Consider the following 17,913-nt stretch of genomic DNA (forward strand, 5'->3'; position numbering starts at 1 on the left):
TAGCGCGTTAGATGGTTAATGAAATAGCTGTACATTTATTTGCTTGTATTTTATTTAACCCTTTAACCCAAGAACCCGAGATTAGAGAGTGGTAAAAATCTCGTAGTGGGAATAATCAGGCTGCATTAAAAAAATCAGTTGTCGCACTTAACCGAGAAAAATGGCGACTCTCTCGTTAACCGCCAGTCGAGAAGCTGCAGCTTGGTTTAGATGCAAGAGGGGCAAACGTAAACCTAAAAGTGGTTAACGCCCCCCTAACGGTCATAAACACACTTCCATGTGAGGGTGGGGGTGGGGAGGGGCGTTAGCTGACTAAATGAACCGGGCTGAGGTTAGTGTTTAGTGGTTCGATGTCAAATAAAATAGTACAATGGAGCAGTTGCAAACTGGGTAAAAAAATTATAAATAAATGGTCAATTTGATATCCTTATATGTAAAAAGTTGGGAAAATCTCAAATCCGATTCAAAGCACTCCGAAGAAGAATAAACTGAAAGTCGAAATTTCGTACGAGTCCTCATTTGTTTCCTAGCCCTAAGACTTTGAAACATAATCGATTAAGCGCAACTGATCTGATTGGTAAATAAAATACAATTGCTACACTTGCCGAGGCCAGGCTTTACAAATATCCTCGTTACCACAGCATGGTATTAAATACCGTACTTGAATCAATTTACTTTTTTTGCTCATGTGAAGTCAAGCGACTGCATCAAAAAGTTCGGATCTAGCACAGGGGAGCGTGTTGAGGACGAGATTTTTCGAGAAAAATCCCATGACAACAGTAGGGGGATGGGATTTTATTTTTCATAAAAACGTCCCTTCCCACCATAAATTCTTTGTTTATTTTTGATTGACTTGTAATTTTATTTTCTGTTTGTCAAGACCTCACAACTTTTGAAGAATTTGAAGTAAAATTTCGTTTTTCGTAGGTACTTACCTAATAGGTAATTAGTTTCTCAACCTCTTTTTATTCTTGCGCTAATTCAAGTCACAAGTGAGTGTTTCTGTTACCTACTATAAAGTACCTACTCTTTTTTTTTGTCTACTGTCATCAAGTCAGTAGTCAGTGTCTCTATAGTCCCTGCTGGATTGCCTTGTGTCTGTGTTGGTACGAGATCAGTTCAATGAGTTCAAGGAAGATGAAGCTGTGTGAGTTCTGTGGAAAGCTAATGGAGGTGTCAAATCTGAGTTGACATCACAAGCTTTGTTCTATGAAGCCTCCCTCTGATGAAACTGTGAGTAAATTCACTTGCAATTAATGTGGGAAATCTTTTTCAAGAAAGGACAACCTCAAAATTTCTTGTCAAAGTGTATCCTTGAAGAAAAACAAACATCCCTGTAATTTCTCTGGCTGCTCTGTCCTGTTTTTCACTCAAATTGATTTGATAGACCATAATGGTTGGAATGTATCAGTTGTCTTCTATTCAATCTTGTCAGTTCAAAGAGTTCAACAACCACTGTGAATTTTTCAAATGGAAAAAAACTGAAGAACAATTGACCTACTCTTATTTCTCTCAAAAGCTCCTACTTGTGATACATCATATCAAAGGTCTTAAAGAATGTAGTACTGTTTGAGCTCAATCCAACAACCAAGGCCGGCGTTATGGCCTACTTGTTCTCTCACACATAGGGGAAGCAACAAAAATGGAAAATTCATATTGATTGGTGATTTATGCTTCAAATAGGTCCCACTAATTATTCATTTTGAAATTCAGTCCTCAAAATAAAATTTTGAAATATCCATTTTGAGCTCCAGCTCCAGAGGCCATCAGGGCCGAAAGTCTAAATTTCATTTTTGGGTCTGAATTTTAATTATGAACAATCTATCTACTATATTCTGTGCAAAAGTTTCCTTTTTTTTACAAATAATACATACTTAAGTTGACTAACTTTTTATTTTTAATTGTCAATAAAAGACAATAAATACAGCTCCTCTGTATTTATTGTCTTGTATTTATTGTCTTTTATTAAAGTTGAAATAAATTTTGTGAGGGAAGTCTCTGATTCTAAATGTAAGTTTAATTGATACCTTTCTGTGATAGGAAGATTACACAATTTTATAAATACATTCATAATGTTCAGTATGATAGTCTTGGATTGAGCATTTTAAGTGGTGAAATCCATGAGAAGTATAATAGGATATCTTGTGGTGTGTCTATTTTCTTGATTACAATTCTTGGATGTATTTCCTTTGAATACTGGTCCATCTGTGTATTTTTGAATGACAAACATCACTTTTTACTTTCTATTACTACAGTATAGCGGAGCTATACTAGTAATGAAAGTATTGTTTCTCTTCTATTTTTTCTTTGTATTTTTCAATTTCTAAGTTGGACTTCTATCTCCATATTTTTCAGTTACTTCTCTAAATCTTATTACTATTTTTTATACATAACAAAACCTTTCTTAATAGATCCTTAATGTGTTTAAAAATACCTATATTTATTTATGTTTTCATTTCCAATAATTATATTATTAGTTCCTCCTCTTTACTTGGGGCTCAAAACCACAGTCTACAACCATCCTACCCTTTTATAATTCAAATTCAAATTCAAATAATTATTATCAAGAAAAAGAGACGATATGAAACAATTATGTTGGCACCATATGGACCAATTTGGTTTATGATTAGAGGAGGGTACCAAGGATTGTAATTTAAAGCAAAAATTTGCAACCCTGACTAACGTTCGTACATTAAACTTTTTTTTTTTTTTTTCAGAGGTTTGATAGAGGGAACTTTAACATCTAAGGTAGTGAGGTCTTATCGTCTCGAAATTGAAGAGAGGAGAATGACAGGATAGGAGGATAGCTGTTCTGAGAACGAATTTTTCTTCTGAGAAAAATTTGCCCAGGGTTGGAATCGAACCCATGACCTAGGAGGTGCAGAGTGCTAGTACAACGCGCTAACGGCTGGCCCTTACGACGATACAGAGTGTAAATAATATGTACCTACCTAATACTACCTAAGACCTGAGTAAACAGTGTAAACTGGGTGCATATTTTACTAAACTTTAATTGGAGATTTTCCGCCGCCTAGGCTGGCTCTTATCTTACGACGATACAAGTGTAAATAATATGTAATTAATAATTATGTATCTACCAAAACTACCTAAGACCTGAGTAAACAGTGTAAGCAATGGGTGCATTTTACTAAACTTTAATTGGAGATTTTACGGTCGAAATCGTCCATTACCATTAATTAGGTACCACACTTTTTCCCATGTAAAAAAAAAAAAAATCGAAACTTAGATTACATATTTACATCTTCGGTTAAAGTTTGGCAGTAGGTACCTATTTATGTTTGTTAGAGGACGACAATAAAAATCCCATGTAATTTCACTCGTCCTCAGGGTATTTTTTTTAATGGTGGGATTTATAGCAAAATTCCCACAAAAATCTCGTCCTCAACACGCTCCCCTGTGCCAGATCCCACTTGTTGCCGTACATTTTTCCGGGTAAAAAAAAGTCCGGCTAAAATCAGGAACCGTTTACACAATCAGTTGGTTACCTGATGTTCGAATTTTTGTTGGATAATCCCGAATTTTGTCTCGTTTTGGAATGTTTGGTTCTTTTTAAATTGGTTTTTATTTCACTAAAGAGAAGACATGAGAAAAAATTATCAAAAAGCTGATCAAAATATCGCCGGATCAAAAATAAATCCGTCTTGTTGCGGGATTTAAAACAAGTGAGGGATTTACTTTGCCAGGGAAAAAACACACATGCCGTCGTGGGGGAGAAAAAAATCCTTTCTCAATCAAACTGCAATCACAGTGAATGTAAACAAACAGATCCTCGTCCGGATCTGGCACAGGGGAGCGTGTTGAGGACGAGATTTTTGTGGGAATTTTGCTATAAATCCCACCATTAAAAAAAATACCCTGAGTATTTACTTTGCGAGGGAAAAAACACGCATGCCGTCGTGGGGGAGAAAAAAATCCTTTGTCAATCAAACTGCAATAACAGTGAATGTAAACAAACAGATCCTCGTCCATTTCAAGTCGATCCCGAACACGAGGGACCTTTAATTTTAGTTTCTTTTTGTAAATTAAAATAGAATAAAATGTCCAAAAGAGGTAAGTTATTGAATTTAGCTTCCTTGAGAACGTCTACGCAAGTTGTGCGTCTGAATTACAGTCGTACTTAGATTTGTTTTGAAAGGCCTGCTCCGGCCGCCTGGCCTACTTGCAATACCGTTTGCTGACATGGTCACTAAAAACGCGTGAAAACACATTCTTAGCAATAGAAAGGTCTCGAAGTATTGGGCGAAAACTCGAAAAAGAATGCTTTATCTAAAAAACAACACCCCCTTCAAGCTAGCACTGTTTCAGTCTTTGAAATTTTCTAGGAAAGATGTGAAATTAAGCACAACACCAAAGTACCCTATCGTACTAACCTAACTTTTAGAAGGAATGGTAGGTAAATATCGGCAAAAAATTATACTCAACTACCCCATTTCGAACTCCCTTGGTCTGTGCACTCTCCTGGTATTGACTATTTGATTTACTCACATTATTCTTCCTTTGTTTTCCAGGTCGTGGTGGTTCCGCAGGAGCCAAGTTTCGCATTTCCTTGGCCCTGCCTGTAGGTGCTGTCATCAACTGCGCAGACAACACTGGAGCCAAGAACTTGTTTGTCATTGCTGTACAAGGAGTCAAAGGTGGGTTTGTGGTTGGGTGTAAAAGAACATAATACATAAGCTTTATTCAGCTAAGACCTGATAAGCTCCAAACATTGACATCAAATGTCCTCTTGTGTTAAACACGTTTCCATTCAAACATCCTAGTGGGGTTAGAATCTTGTATGTTTTCTTTTTACAGCAAATCAAACCTTTTAAGGCCTGTTCCCACTTATCAATTTCATCTGATTTTTTCCAAATGTCCTGTAAACAATTATTTAAATGAGTGTTCCCAGTACACATGACGCAATTTTTTTCCAAGTGACAAGTGGGAACAGGACTTTACAAACAAGCTAAATGAAAATTTGTGGAGTTCATCCTTGGAACTCAATAATGAGTGTTATATGTTAGATATGTTAGGAAGAGAGAACATTTTGGTTCAGAGCAAAACTCAAAAGAAGACTGAAAACTTTATTTTTGAAAAGTAGCAAATCATTTCACAAAACCTCAGCGACTGGCCACAACATCCCTCGGGGCCTTATTATGAGAATCCATACCGTTGAGGGGGATTTACAACTCGACCAGATCTTCTGACAGGAGCTCCAGAACTTTCAGGTTCCGGACCATTTGGTTTCCAAAACTCTCCAGAACTCCGAGTTTCAGATTCTTCAGAACTATGAGGTTTAGAGTATAGAATGGAGCCAGGACACGAAGCATTAGGAGATTCCGATAACTCTGACTGTGACACTTCACCACTAGTATCAGGAGTACCAGATATCTGAGACTCAGGACTAGAGACATTGGGGAAATCATATCAATCTTCTATTCTATTTTTTTCTATGATATGATTGATATGAAACAATTATGTTGGCACCATATGGACCAATTTGGTTTATTAGATTAGAGGAAGGTACCAAGGATTGTAATCCTGGAATTCACACTGAAAATGTGTTCATCAGGATCCTCGCGCTGACTTTTCTCACATCTTGGAGACGAGACAAATTTGATCCTATTAGAATGGCCGTCTGATCTGCATAAATTTGCAAAATGTCCCATTTTACCACAATTATAACAGATTTTATCTTTTGCACTACATGGTTCATCAGGTGTATGTGGCCACTGTAGACCACAATTGTTACACGTCTGATTCTGCTGTTTGGCTCTCTGTTTGAACACTTTGTTCACAATCTCGTCTAACACCATAGATCTGTTACCTGTGTTGCTCATCTGAGAACTTTCTTGTTTTGAGCTTTCCATGCAGATAGCGATATCAAACAAATCCTTGAGACTGGTCGTGGACTTTTCCTGTAAAAGTCTCTCACGTATGGCACCATCAGATAAACCACGTATAAACTGGGATCGAATATGATCATCCTGAGTAGTGGAATTACAACTAGAACAAGTGAAATTACAAGTTATAGCCTTTTGTTTTAGATTTGTAATGAACTGATTGACAGTTTCAGATGCACCTTGTACTGTGTTGACGAATTTGTGTTGTTCCCAAATCTCATTGGGAGTTGGACACAAATGATTTTTCAATAACTCACAAAGCTCTACATATGATTTCTCGCTAGGCAAACCAGGAGATGTCAGAGCTGATAACGTCTGGTAAAGTTGAGGACTCAAATTTGCTATCAACAAACGAACTCTAAGGATATTACCTAGTTCGATGTCCGAAATCGCGAAATAGTTGTCTAATCTCTGCAGATAAGATCGGAATGTTTCATTCTTTTCATCATACGGTGCTATCTTACATTGAATCTTCCTCTGTTCAAACGGATTCCGGTTTTGTATAAGTCGATCAAGAGCTTGCACAAGGCTACTAGCCAAATCTGAATGCGATCCATTCGCTTCTGGAACTGAATCGGGCATGATGATATCCACGTAGGTAGGTATGAAAAGTAACAAGAGAAAAACTGCCGACCGCGCCAATGTTATATGTTAGATATGTTAGGAAGAGAGAACATTTTGGTTCAGAGCAAAACTCAAAAGAAGACTGAAAACTTTATTTTTGAAAAGTAGCAAATCATTTCACAAAACCTCAGTGACTGGCCACAACAATGAGTACCTCAGAATTAGAGAAAACTGATTTCTTAGCTGTATTCTACTGGCTAAGACAATGGCTGAGAAAAAGGTTCATGATTGCCTCTGTTCTCATCCCCACTCTTTTTCTTCTCAGGTCGTCTGAACAGACTTCCCGCTGCAAAACTGATTTCTTAGCTGTATTCTACTGGCTAACAATGACTGAAAAAAAGGTTCATGATTGCCTCTGTTCTCATCCCCACTCTTTTTCTTCTCAGGTCGTCTGAACAGACTTCCCGCTGCTGGCTCAGGAGACATGTTTGTTGCCACCGTGAAGAAAGGTAAACCTGAACTGAGAAAGAAGGTCATGCCTGCGGTGGTCATTCGGCAACGGAAACCTTTCAGAAGGAGGGACGGGGTGTTTATATACTTTGAGGATAATGCGGGGGTCATAGTCAACAATAAAGGAGAAATGAAAGGTAAGCAACTTTATTATTATTATTTTATTTTTTGAGCACGGCTTCTGTCAAAAGATTTTATTCCCTAAAGAGGACTGGCAAATCAATTTTTTGGTTTAGAAACTCAGTAAAAGAAACATGGTTCATACGATCATTTTCTCATTAGTACAAAAATACTGTATTTCCTATGTACTTTCAAAATCTCGGGAGTGGTCCTAAACAAGTTGATAATTCTTTGAAATCTGCCTCAATCATGTACTAGTCAAAATACCCTTAGAATAAGTTGATATTTATGTTGCTTGAATAGCTAAATAAGGAGAATCTCATATAATATAATGTCAATCAAGTTCCGATATCAAAATGACCAGGTCTAATTGGCAACTAGCACAAAAAACAGGTGAGACCTAATGGTCAGATCTCCTAGTCTTAATTGCAACTACACAAACAGGTGCTATGTCTATCTCTATTGTGTTTTCTTCTCTTCTGTTTACAGGTAGTGCTATTACCGGTCCCGTTGCTAAGGAGAATGCGCAGATCTGTGGCCACGGAATAGGCATCAAATGCTAGTAGTATCGCTTGAAAATCCAAACCCCCTTCTATCTTTTACGACACATAGATCCTACAAAGTTCATTGAGATCCCCAACACACTTTTAAACCCAGACAAAACAATCTCTTTGCAAATATTCCATTTTGACATCTGAAAGAGAAGTCCCTTTAATCTGTTTTCTGCTGTTGTGTAAAATAAAGAAAAATGTTGAATTATATTTTGCTCCTTTTTTGTAAAAAATCCCCAAATTTTGTGTTTTTTTTTTTTTTTTTTTTTTTTTTTATAAGGAAGACTTAGGCGGTATGGACATATGAAAAGAATGAGCAGTGAGAGACTACCAAAGAAAATGTATGAGATGACAATGGAAGGTATGAGACCAAGAGGAAGACCGAGATACCAATATAATGATGTCATCAGAGCCAATATTCAAAGAAAACAAGGAAACTGGAATGACATCAAGAGGGAGCAGAGATACAATGATCAAAATTGGTGGAGAGGCTTCGTACATCGACCCATCCCATGATAGAACAATTATTGATTGATAGGTATTTGTTTTTAAACCCTCTTGCAATCATGGTAGAAACTCATGCTACTGTGCCTTTGATGATAGCACCCTTTGTAGTTGACTTGGATTTTGTGCCTGGTGTGTGGGTTTCTTAATGCTTTGAACCAAAATATTGGTGGCTAAGTTCTCAGCCAAATTTCTTTATCCCCTACTACTAATTATTGTTTCTACTGCAAATAAAATGGAAAAGAAAAACAACTCTATTTTATAAAAGTGGGTGGTGATAAATGCATAAAATCAAAATTATTTTACAAAACCTTTATTAGCGATATAAAATTCTATAATATTAACAAACAAAAAATGGGTATTGATTTATTAAAAACATTAAATCTCCCTCTAGCTCGTTATTATATTCTTAATGAAACCAGGACCCCCTTTACTCCCTTCTGTAGTATGTATTAATATCGGCTGGGCGGCGCTTCGAACTCTTGACGTTCGCGCGCCTCCCGGCACGCTTAATTTCGATAGATTGTCCCTGTTAATTTCCTTACATCATTCTCTCATTTTTTCTCCTCATCCAAAGTGCTCTTTTCTCTCCAAGTCTCCAATACTCTCCAGTCTTTAAAATGCATTTATAGTTAACCAAAGCTGATTCTCTCGCATACATATTTCCCATTTTCTCTTCACCTCTTTCCTTTAGTCTTTCTTTTTCTCTTAATTTTCATCATTCTCTCTCGTATCCTATCCTTTACTCACAGCTTTCTCCTCTCCTCTTTCATATTCTCTCCTATTTACTTTTTACCTTGCTCTCCTAACTTCTTTCCTCATTCTTCCAGTCTTTCTTTTTCTCTTAATTTTCACCATTCCCTCCCATGTCCTCTTCTCTCTTCTTTCCTCAGTCTTTGTTCTCTCTTCTTTCCTCAGTCATTTTGTTTGTGATGGTGATCAGGTGTGGAAGACGACGCTAGCCGAAAAATCGCCCTCATTTTGAAAACACTCAACCTGGTTCAAAATTCGACAAACTGTCTCTAGCACTTCCTGGACTAGAGCACGAATTTCTCGATGAAAAGCACCAGTCCAGAATCCTTGTCTTATCAATATAGACCTTGTTTTAAAGGGTTGCACGAGCTAAGATTGGTTGAGGAGGGAGGAAAATCAAAATAGGTGCGAAACTTCCTCTGAGCATTAGTAAAAAAATTCACTACTTTTAAGAAATGCCACCACAGCGAAAGCTCGATGTTGCGTGGTTCACGACTACATTGTAACAAAAGCTTATTTTGTTCTGAACTCAGTTATGTTCATTTCAACAAGCTACAACAAAGTTATGGGCAAATTAAATTCGTCAGGTAACGCTGGGTCACCCTGTATTTTCTCCAATTTACTTTCTAGTCTTTCCACTTTTCTCTCTTCACTTCTTCCAGTCTTTCTTTTTCTCTTTCATCATTCTTGTATCTTATCCTTTGCTCTCGGCTTTCTTCTCTGCGCTGTCCAAGTCTCCCAGCTTTAAATCCTTGGCTAGTGTATAAGCCGTGACAAAGTATATAAACCTTGCTTAACTTCAAAAAAAAGTCTCTCTTTGACAAGCACGCCCCGTTTCACACATTCCTGGCGAAACAGAGGCCTGCCCCCTGGATGTCCCAAAATAGCACACATGTATTAACAAAAAAGCTAGAAATAAAGGAATGGATCGATAAAAATGTGTCAGCACCCATATATGAACAGAATGGCTGGAAATAAAGGAATGGATAGATAAAAATGGCACACATGTATTAACAAAATAGCTAGAAATAAAGGAATGGATCGATAAAAATAGCACCAATATATGAAGAAGATTTGGCCAGGAATTCTATCTTCTGTGTCCAGGAGTAAAAGCGGCCAGGTCTTGTTTACTGAATGGAGGAGATTTGGTGTGGTTCCAGGAGATCCAGCGATTGGCTAGATCATTGCAGACGTCTTGTAGACTTGTGTCATACCTGGGAAAAGGGAATGGACAGATAAAAAAAGCACCCATATATGAACAGAATGGCTGGAAATAAAGGAATGGTCAGATAATAAAACCATGTAAAAATAGCACACATGTATTAACAAAATGGCTAGAAATAAAGGAATGGATCGATAAAAATGTGTCACCACCACTGTGTCAGTACCCATATATGAACAGAATGGCTGGAAATAAAGGAATGGATAGCTAAAAATAGCACACATGTATTAACAAAAAAGCTAGAAATAAAGGAATGGATAGATAAAAATAGCACCAATATATATGAAGAAGATTTGGCCAGGAATTCTATCTTCTGTCCAGGAGTAAAAGCGGCCAGGTCTTGTTTACTGAATGGAGGGGATTTGGTGTGGTTCCAGGAGATCCAGCGATTGGCTAGATCGTTGCAGACATCTTGTAGACTTGTGTCATACCTGGGAAAATGATTGGACAGATAAAAATACCACCCATATATGAACAAAATGGCTAGAAATGAAGGAATGGATCGATAAAAATAGGACCAATATATGAAGAAGATTTGGCCAGGAATTCTATCTTCTGTCCAGGAGTAAAGGCGGCCAGGTCCTGTTTGCTGAATGGAGTCTCCTTGGTGTGATTCCAGGAGATCCAGCGGCTGGCTAGATCATTGCAGACGTCTTGTAGACTTGTGTCATACCTGGGAAAAAGGAATGGATCGATAAAAATAGCACCCATATATGAACGGAATGGCTGGAAATAAAGGAATGGATCGATAAAAATAGCACCAATATATGAAGAAGATTTGGCCAGGAATTCTATCTTATGTCCAGGAGTAAAAGCGGCCAGGTCCTGTTTGCTGAATGGAGTCTCCTTGGTGTGATTCCAGGAGATCCAGCGGCTGGCTAGATTGTTGCAGACATCTTGTAGACTTGTGTCATACCTGGGAAAAAGGAATGGATCGATAAAAATAGCACCCATATATGAACGGAATGGCTGGAAATAAAGGAATGGATCGATAAAAATAGCACCAATATATGAAGAAGATTTGGCCAGGAATTCTATCTTATGTCCAGGAGTAAAAGCGGCCAGGTCCTGTTTGCTGAATGGAGTCTCCTTGGTGTGATTCCAGGAGATCCAGCGGTTGGCTAGATCGTTGCAGACATCTTGTAGACTTGTGTCATACCTGGGAAAAAGGAATGGACAGATAAAAATAGCACCCATATATGAACAGAATGGCTGGAAATAAAGGACAAACTCCTTCTTTTTGGATCACTAAAAACCGCTTTCAGGATCATTAAAAACTCCTTTTTGCGTTATTAAAAACTAACTTTTGGATGATTAAAAATTCTCCCATTAGTGAAATCTCTCATTCAGTTGTTGGTGAAATCCACCAAAGGTATAGAAAACATAAATGGGAAATATTGGTGGCTCTCCCATCTAATGAGAGCCAATCTACGGGATGGGCATGCTAAGACACAGACCACACGAGTCTAATGTAGCAGTAGTTTCATTGCTTCGAGATATAAATGGCAGTGAAACACTTTTTTTTAAGTTCACGAAAAAAAATCTAATACTTCACTAAACCTTGCTTTGCTCGATCAATCAACCCCTTGTCTCTCTTTCCTCGTTAAATTCATCAGCTGCTTCTTTCACAAGTTCCGGTTTGGACCACACAGAACACCGCTCGGATATCTTACGCGAGGCCAGATTTTTGTGTTTAACCTAACCCTATAATAACACTGTCACTGCTCATTTAAGAAAGCTCTTTTTCGTGTTTAACCTAACCCAATAATAACACTAGACCTTACTTCCTTCAATCAATTTTAACCCTTTATGTCTCTTACCTCATTAAACTCATCGTTAACCAAAGTTGATTCTCTCGCATACATATTTCCTATTTTCTCTCCACCTTATTCTTCCAGTCTTTGTTTTTCTCTTAATTTTCATCATTCTCTCTCGTATCCTATCCTTTACTCACAGCTTTCTTCTCTCCTCTTTCATATTTTCTCCTATTTACTTTTTACCTTGCTCTCTTAACTTCTTTCCTCATTCTTCCAGTCTTTCTTTTTCTCTTAATTTTCATCATTCTCTCGCGTATCCTATCCTTCACTGTTTACCCACAGCTTTCTTCTCTCCTCTTTCATATTTTCTCCTATTTACTTTTTACCTTGCTCTCTCAACTTCTTTCCTCATTCTTCCAGTCTTTCTTTTTCTCTTAATTTTCATCATTCCCTCCCATGTCCTATCCTCTACTCTCTTCTTTCCTCATTCTTTCAGTCTTTCTTATACAGGGTGTCCCAATAAGAACGCAAGATTTGAAACGGTCATAACTTTGTTATGACTTGTTTTATTTTGCCCAGTCTTTGACAGATTCATTGTAAACATATCAAAATTAGTCATCATGGAGTCTAAAACTGTTCAACAACACGTTAGCACAATAAAATCGACACATTATCACTTTTGCACGAGAATTTTCCTATTCGAAATCGTGTCATTTTCCGTTTTAGTGAGGAGAAATGGCCTTCATCATCATGTAATTTTACCCCGCTAGACTTCTTTCTGTGAGGGTATCTAAAGTCACAGGTTTACACCAACAAACCCACAGTGAGGAGAAATGGCCTTCATGATCATGTAATTTTACCCCGCTAGACTTCTTTCTGTGAGGGTATCTAAAGTCACAGGTTTACACCAACAAACCCACAAGCTTTGAAGTATTGAAAGGTGAAATTGAAAGTTACATCTGGAGTCTCCTTGGTGTGATTCCAGGAGATCCAGCGGCTGGCTAGATTGTTGCAGACATCTTGTAGACTTGTGTCATACCTGGGAAAATGATCGGATAGCAACAAAATCTTGTGTAAACACCACACGACTTTCCTTATTTGAATATCTCTAACTGTTTGGTCAGAACAGCTGAAAACCGCCCAAAAGCGGTCGAAACACAGCTAACCGTCAGGTACTCCGATGTTAATTAAAGTTTTTTTTTTATGAATTTGGGGGGGGGTCTTCTGTTATAAGTTTTGCAATATCTCTTACCGTTTAGTGAGTTATACAGCCAAAAAGCTGCCGAAATACCGCCGATTCAGAGAAGAAAAAAACCCCCTAAGGTTTTTAACTTACTTGGGAATATGAGGGGGCATTCCAGTTGTATTCAACCATAGATCCCATTCAATCTGATTAATTTCAGGTTTATGTGCAAAGTGAGAGGTAAGATGAGCCTTGAAATTATCCGTGTCTATAGACTGGAGAGCGAATTCTGCCAGGTATTTCTTCAGCCAGGGCTCGAAATCCTCTGGGGAAAAATTGAGAAATGTTGAAAGATTACTTCTGAGGATTTCTTCAAAAGATCATTTTTTTCTGCTTATTATTGTAACAAAAATTAATATACGGCCAATAAACGAGACTTTATTATTGAAACTGCTGATGAAAAACGGACTCCAAAGTCTTACGTTGCGTTGGTAGGTTTGATAGAGGGGACAGGAACTACTAAAGTCTTATCGTCCTGAAATCGAAGAGAAAAGGAAGACATGATAGGAGAAAGCCAGCCTTTCCGATAAAGTTCGTCTCAAGCATAAATCGAACCCGCGGACTAGCGCTTACAAGGCAGACGCACTACCAACCAAGCTCACTAGGCTGGCAGGGAATGCAGTTTGAAGAAAAAAAAAATATTTATAGGTCGACAATCTTATATTATACATAAGAACGAGATCCATTCACATTTCACACACTGATCGCTCTATCTCCAGAACAACACCTAGAAAGCTGAAATTTGGTAGGAATATTCCTTTTATGGTCTAGAGGTCTAGGTGTGCAATAAGAAAGGATTTTGCGAAAATCTAAACCGAACCTGAGATATGATCAATTTTTGATCGCTGAAATCTCCATAAGAAATACACAGAGTGCAGAGACTGCGGGAGAGAAAACTTTTCCTCGCTGAAGGATACACAGAATAAATACATTATTATCAAAAAACAACTTGTTACTCCCCCGGGGATTGAACCTGGGACTTCGGGTATGCTAGGCCAATATTCATGGTCAAGAAGATTGAGCCAATCTTCTTCTTTTACTTAGTCTTTTCCCACTCAAGTGGGGTCGACATCAAGTGGGGTCGTTTTTTACTTTCTATGGTTTGGACCACACAGAACTATACTAGTCGGATGAACTAGCGGGATTCCGGAGCGAAGCGACGGAATTCAGCTAGTTTTAGATAGGAACTTGGCCATTTTATCAGATTTGAGCTCTTCAGGCCTAATATTAATTCTGTGTCAGAAGGAGATTTTATTAAGTCTTTATGTACTTACTAGGGCCTCCTAACAGTTGTTCCAGATAGAATAGGAATGTATGTCCCTTCTCATAAGGACAGGTAGAGAAGGCGTCATCAGGATGTGTATGCTTCAAGTCAACTATCAGTTTGGTCAACGGATTGTCCTCACCCAGAGTTTTCAGCTGAAATGAAGAAGAAAAAGAATGAAAAATGCCTTGTTGACAAATAAATAAAATGGCTATCCAAGGTAGGTACAAATGGAAAAAAAAAATCAAATCTCAGATTCTTGGTGGTCAAGCAGAGCCTTTTAAAAGGTTTGTGGATACCACAGCATTACTAACCAAGTGTAAGTGCCTCTTTTGTAATCAATTTCCACATTTCAATCTTTCAATTTTACACTGGTAATGCCGCCCTTTTTGAAAATCCAGGGCGTTCCTTTTTGAATCCCAGAGTGGCCCTTTTTAGAACTTACCGCTTGTTTCAAATCCTTCAGTCCAGACAGAGCATCAAAGTGTCTCTCAGCCTCTCCTCTCAATCTGCCCGTGATTTTCCTCTCCACAAACAAAAGATCCAAAAATCAAAATCCAAGTACACATCACCACGCCTATTGAAGAAAAAGAAATAAAACTCAAAATTATTCACTCGAAAAGAAGAAACATCACACAGAAGAAAACCCACAACAAAAAATCGAAATTCGAAGATATACTTACGAGTATCTACAGAAAGAAAATCAAAATTTAACGTCAAAAGTCAAAAATCCAAGTATCTTTACAAGAAGACACCAAATATCATGCCAACGTTTCACACTCCACAACGAGAAATCAAAATTACCAAAGACAACACACAAAATCCACAACAAGCAATCAAAATTGAAGAAGATATCCTCAGAAGATCAAAAATTCACACCACGGATATTTAAAACTCCCAAGAAAAACCTTTAGGTGCTGTAATAGTAGCAGTATAAGTCTGCTTCACTGACGGTGTATCCTGTACCGGTATCATGGAACGACAATGTATCGGCTGACACTGGCTGAACATGTACGGTTTGGTTTTGCCCGCTGTCTGTTCGGGTTCAAGCCATTGCAGGGCACTTGATGTGGGGGAGGTTTTGTATCTGATAATCAGCTCCACTCTGAAGAAATAAATCGTGAATCGTGAATATTATCGGAACCTGCCTCGGTGGTGTAGTGGTCAAGGCGCTCGACTGGTAAACAGGAGGGCGTGGGTTCAATCCCAGCCGAGGTATGGAATACCTACCTCGGTGGTGTAGTGGTCAAGGCGCTCGCCTGGTAAACAGGAGGGCGTGGGTTCAATCCCAGCCGAGGTATGGAATACCTACCTCGGTGGTGTAGTGGTCAAGGCGCTACCTACCTCGGTGGTGTAGTGGTCAAGGCGCTACCTACCTCGGTGGTGTAGTGGTCAAGGTGAAGCAGTAGCCTCTTCACAACTTTGTGGGTATCACAGTATTACAAGTTTGCCATTCACTCAATCACCATATTATTTATCATGGCTTGTTTCTTTGACTTGTAATGCCGCCACTGATCGCTAATAGTTCTCAATTAAAGTAGCTACTCAATTGTCCTCATGAGGCTGAGTGCACCACGAACTCCAAGCACAGAGACGAAAAAACTTTGACCCCGCCGGGACTTGAGGGTGTGTTTATGAACAGGGCTGAGATGAGCTCGGACGACGTGAGACAGCTGTACCGGCGGCAATTTTTAAAATTCATTTTATATTTATTTTTGTTTGCTTTGTAATTTGCTTGTTTTTAATAGCTAATATAAATGAAAAGTGAGAATCATCATGTTATTGCAGTGATGCAGTGGTTACCTAATGCATTCGACTTTGAATTTGGAGGTTGGTGGTTCAAGTCCAAGTCAAGTCATAAAATTTATCTAGGTATAATAATTGGGGAACAATATTTATTTGTGAGAAGCATTTAAGTATGCTTAACACAATTAAAAATTCCTTCCTTCCTCTTTTTATATATTATTGAAGACTTGGTAAATTTGTAAAGCTCCATACAAACACTGTAGGTAGGGGTTGAAACTGTGGCGCTCACATCAACACTCAACACAAATATAATCTTACATAGAAAACGCAGGTTCTCGTTTCTCCACAATTTCCATCTCTGAAAACACAATTCAAAATTCCTTCCTTCCTCTTTTTATATTATTGAAGACTTGGTAAATTTGTAAAGCTCCATACGAACACTGTAGGTAGTGGTTGAAACTTTATCTACTTTTTACTTTCCTTATCCTATAGGAAGGAAAGTAATGTAATCGGGTCAAATTTTTCAGAATGGTTTCACCTAACAGTCTTCTTCTTTTTCTTCACCTTTTCCCATGTTCAGACGAGGTTGGTCTTTTTTGTTGGCCTTGAAATCAGACAAGGTTGATGATTGCTTTGGACTGACATTTGGTTTTGTTTCAAAAATTTACGAGTATGCCCTTCACACTCAACCTTTGCTATTTCTTTAGCAAGGGAAATTTCAGGCTGGTATACTCCCTGTTTGAAGTCACCCAGCCACACTTAACTATAGACCCTTTGATTTACTTACGACATTGGTAACATTAGGATCTTTCCTCCTAATCACATAGTGAGCTTCTCCCGATAGAGTTTTGGACTCAAAGTTGACATCCAAAAACAAATCAATGTGTTCAATGACTGCAAGTTCTGAAAATAAAAATATGTAACTCGAATGGTAAAATAAATATAGGTACTTTAACATAACTTTCAACGTTTGGATGAAAGTTACAGTTCCCTCTCTTTCTTTCTGAGAAAAAAAAATCTAAAAACCAACCTCAGAAAAACTGATTTTTTTTTTTTTTTTTTTTTTTTTTAAGGGGTTTGACAGAGGCAGAACCATGGTGGCACTTAGGTCTATGGTCACCTTTATTGTCTCCGAAATCGAAGAGAGCAATGTTTGAAGACCAGGATATGGAAAAGCCAGCCAATTCCGAAGAACGAACAATTATCCCTATCAAGGATAAATCCGCCCTGGGCGGTGAATCAACCCGCTGGCCCTAGTGGCTTCTCAAGGCGACGCACTACCAACTAAGCTAACTTAGGCTGGGCCAAAAAAACTGAGAAAAGGAGCAGTAAAATAGAAGAAAAAGATACCTTGTTTAATCCTGCTGTAGGGTGCAACTACCAAAAGTTGGGTTAAGCTATACGATATGATTACCACCTCTTCCTGTGCTTCAGACCAGAGGGTTTTTTGAGCCGCATTATTTGTCCAGCCTCTTCAATCGAGCCCCCTAGAGTAATAATCAAAATTAATAATAAGTGCTTACTTATTATACTGTCAGATATGGGACTGAAAAGTCCTTACTGAGCCAGGCAAAGTAGGCTACTACTTAATTATTGGGTAGGTCCCAAAATTTCCCCTCAAATTATTTGGAAGGAAATAAAATTCCATTACCTATCAGGCGGGGAAAATTGAACCCATCGCCCTCCTTGTTACTAGGCAACGTCTTGACCACTAAACACCACCTGGTAAGATAGGATGATTAAAAATTTAAAGGCTGTAGGATAAAATTTGTACAT

The 17,913-nt window shown here is 38.2% G+C and overlaps 2 protein-coding genes across 2 annotated transcripts in view; one reads left to right on the top strand and one right to left on the bottom strand.

Annotated features, from left to right (window-relative positions):
* The first annotated feature begins 3,958 nt into the window (after nucleotides 1-3,958).
* On the top strand, nucleotides 3,959-7,889 carry LOC103515963 (60S ribosomal protein L23). Its single transcript, XM_008480907.3, has 4 exons — nucleotides 3,959-4,071; nucleotides 4,530-4,655; nucleotides 6,914-7,114; nucleotides 7,587-7,889. The coding sequence occupies exons 1-4, from the start codon at nucleotides 4,059-4,061 to the stop codon at nucleotides 7,658-7,660; spliced, it is 414 nt and encodes a 137-aa protein (XP_008479129.2). The 5' UTR covers nucleotides 3,959-4,058; the 3' UTR covers nucleotides 7,661-7,889.
* A 2,103-nt stretch (nucleotides 7,890-9,992) lies between these two features.
* The window catches only part of LOC103515964, a 14,644-nt gene continuing 6,723 nt past the window's right edge, over nucleotides 9,993-17,913 (bottom strand). The window contains exons 5-11 of the mRNA XM_026828495.1: nucleotides 15,300-15,496; nucleotides 14,837-14,931; nucleotides 14,402-14,546; nucleotides 13,221-13,392; nucleotides 10,801-11,286; nucleotides 10,400-10,558; nucleotides 9,993-10,119 (exon numbers count right to left, since the gene is read on the bottom strand). Coding sequence (XP_026684296.1) covers nucleotides 9,993-10,119; nucleotides 10,400-10,558; nucleotides 10,801-11,286; nucleotides 13,221-13,392; nucleotides 14,402-14,546; nucleotides 14,837-14,931; nucleotides 15,300-15,496 — 1,381 coding nt within the window. The remainder of the gene's footprint in view (nucleotides 10,120-10,399; nucleotides 10,559-10,800; nucleotides 11,287-13,220; nucleotides 13,393-14,401; nucleotides 14,547-14,836; nucleotides 14,932-15,299; nucleotides 15,497-17,913) is intronic.

The sequence above is a fragment of the Diaphorina citri genome, unplaced genomic scaffold, assembly GCF_000475195.1.
Source record: "Diaphorina citri unplaced genomic scaffold, Diaci psyllid genome assembly version 1.1 scaffold1451, whole genome shotgun sequence".
Taxonomy (NCBI): Eukaryota; Metazoa; Arthropoda; class Insecta; order Hemiptera; family Psyllidae; genus Diaphorina; species Diaphorina citri.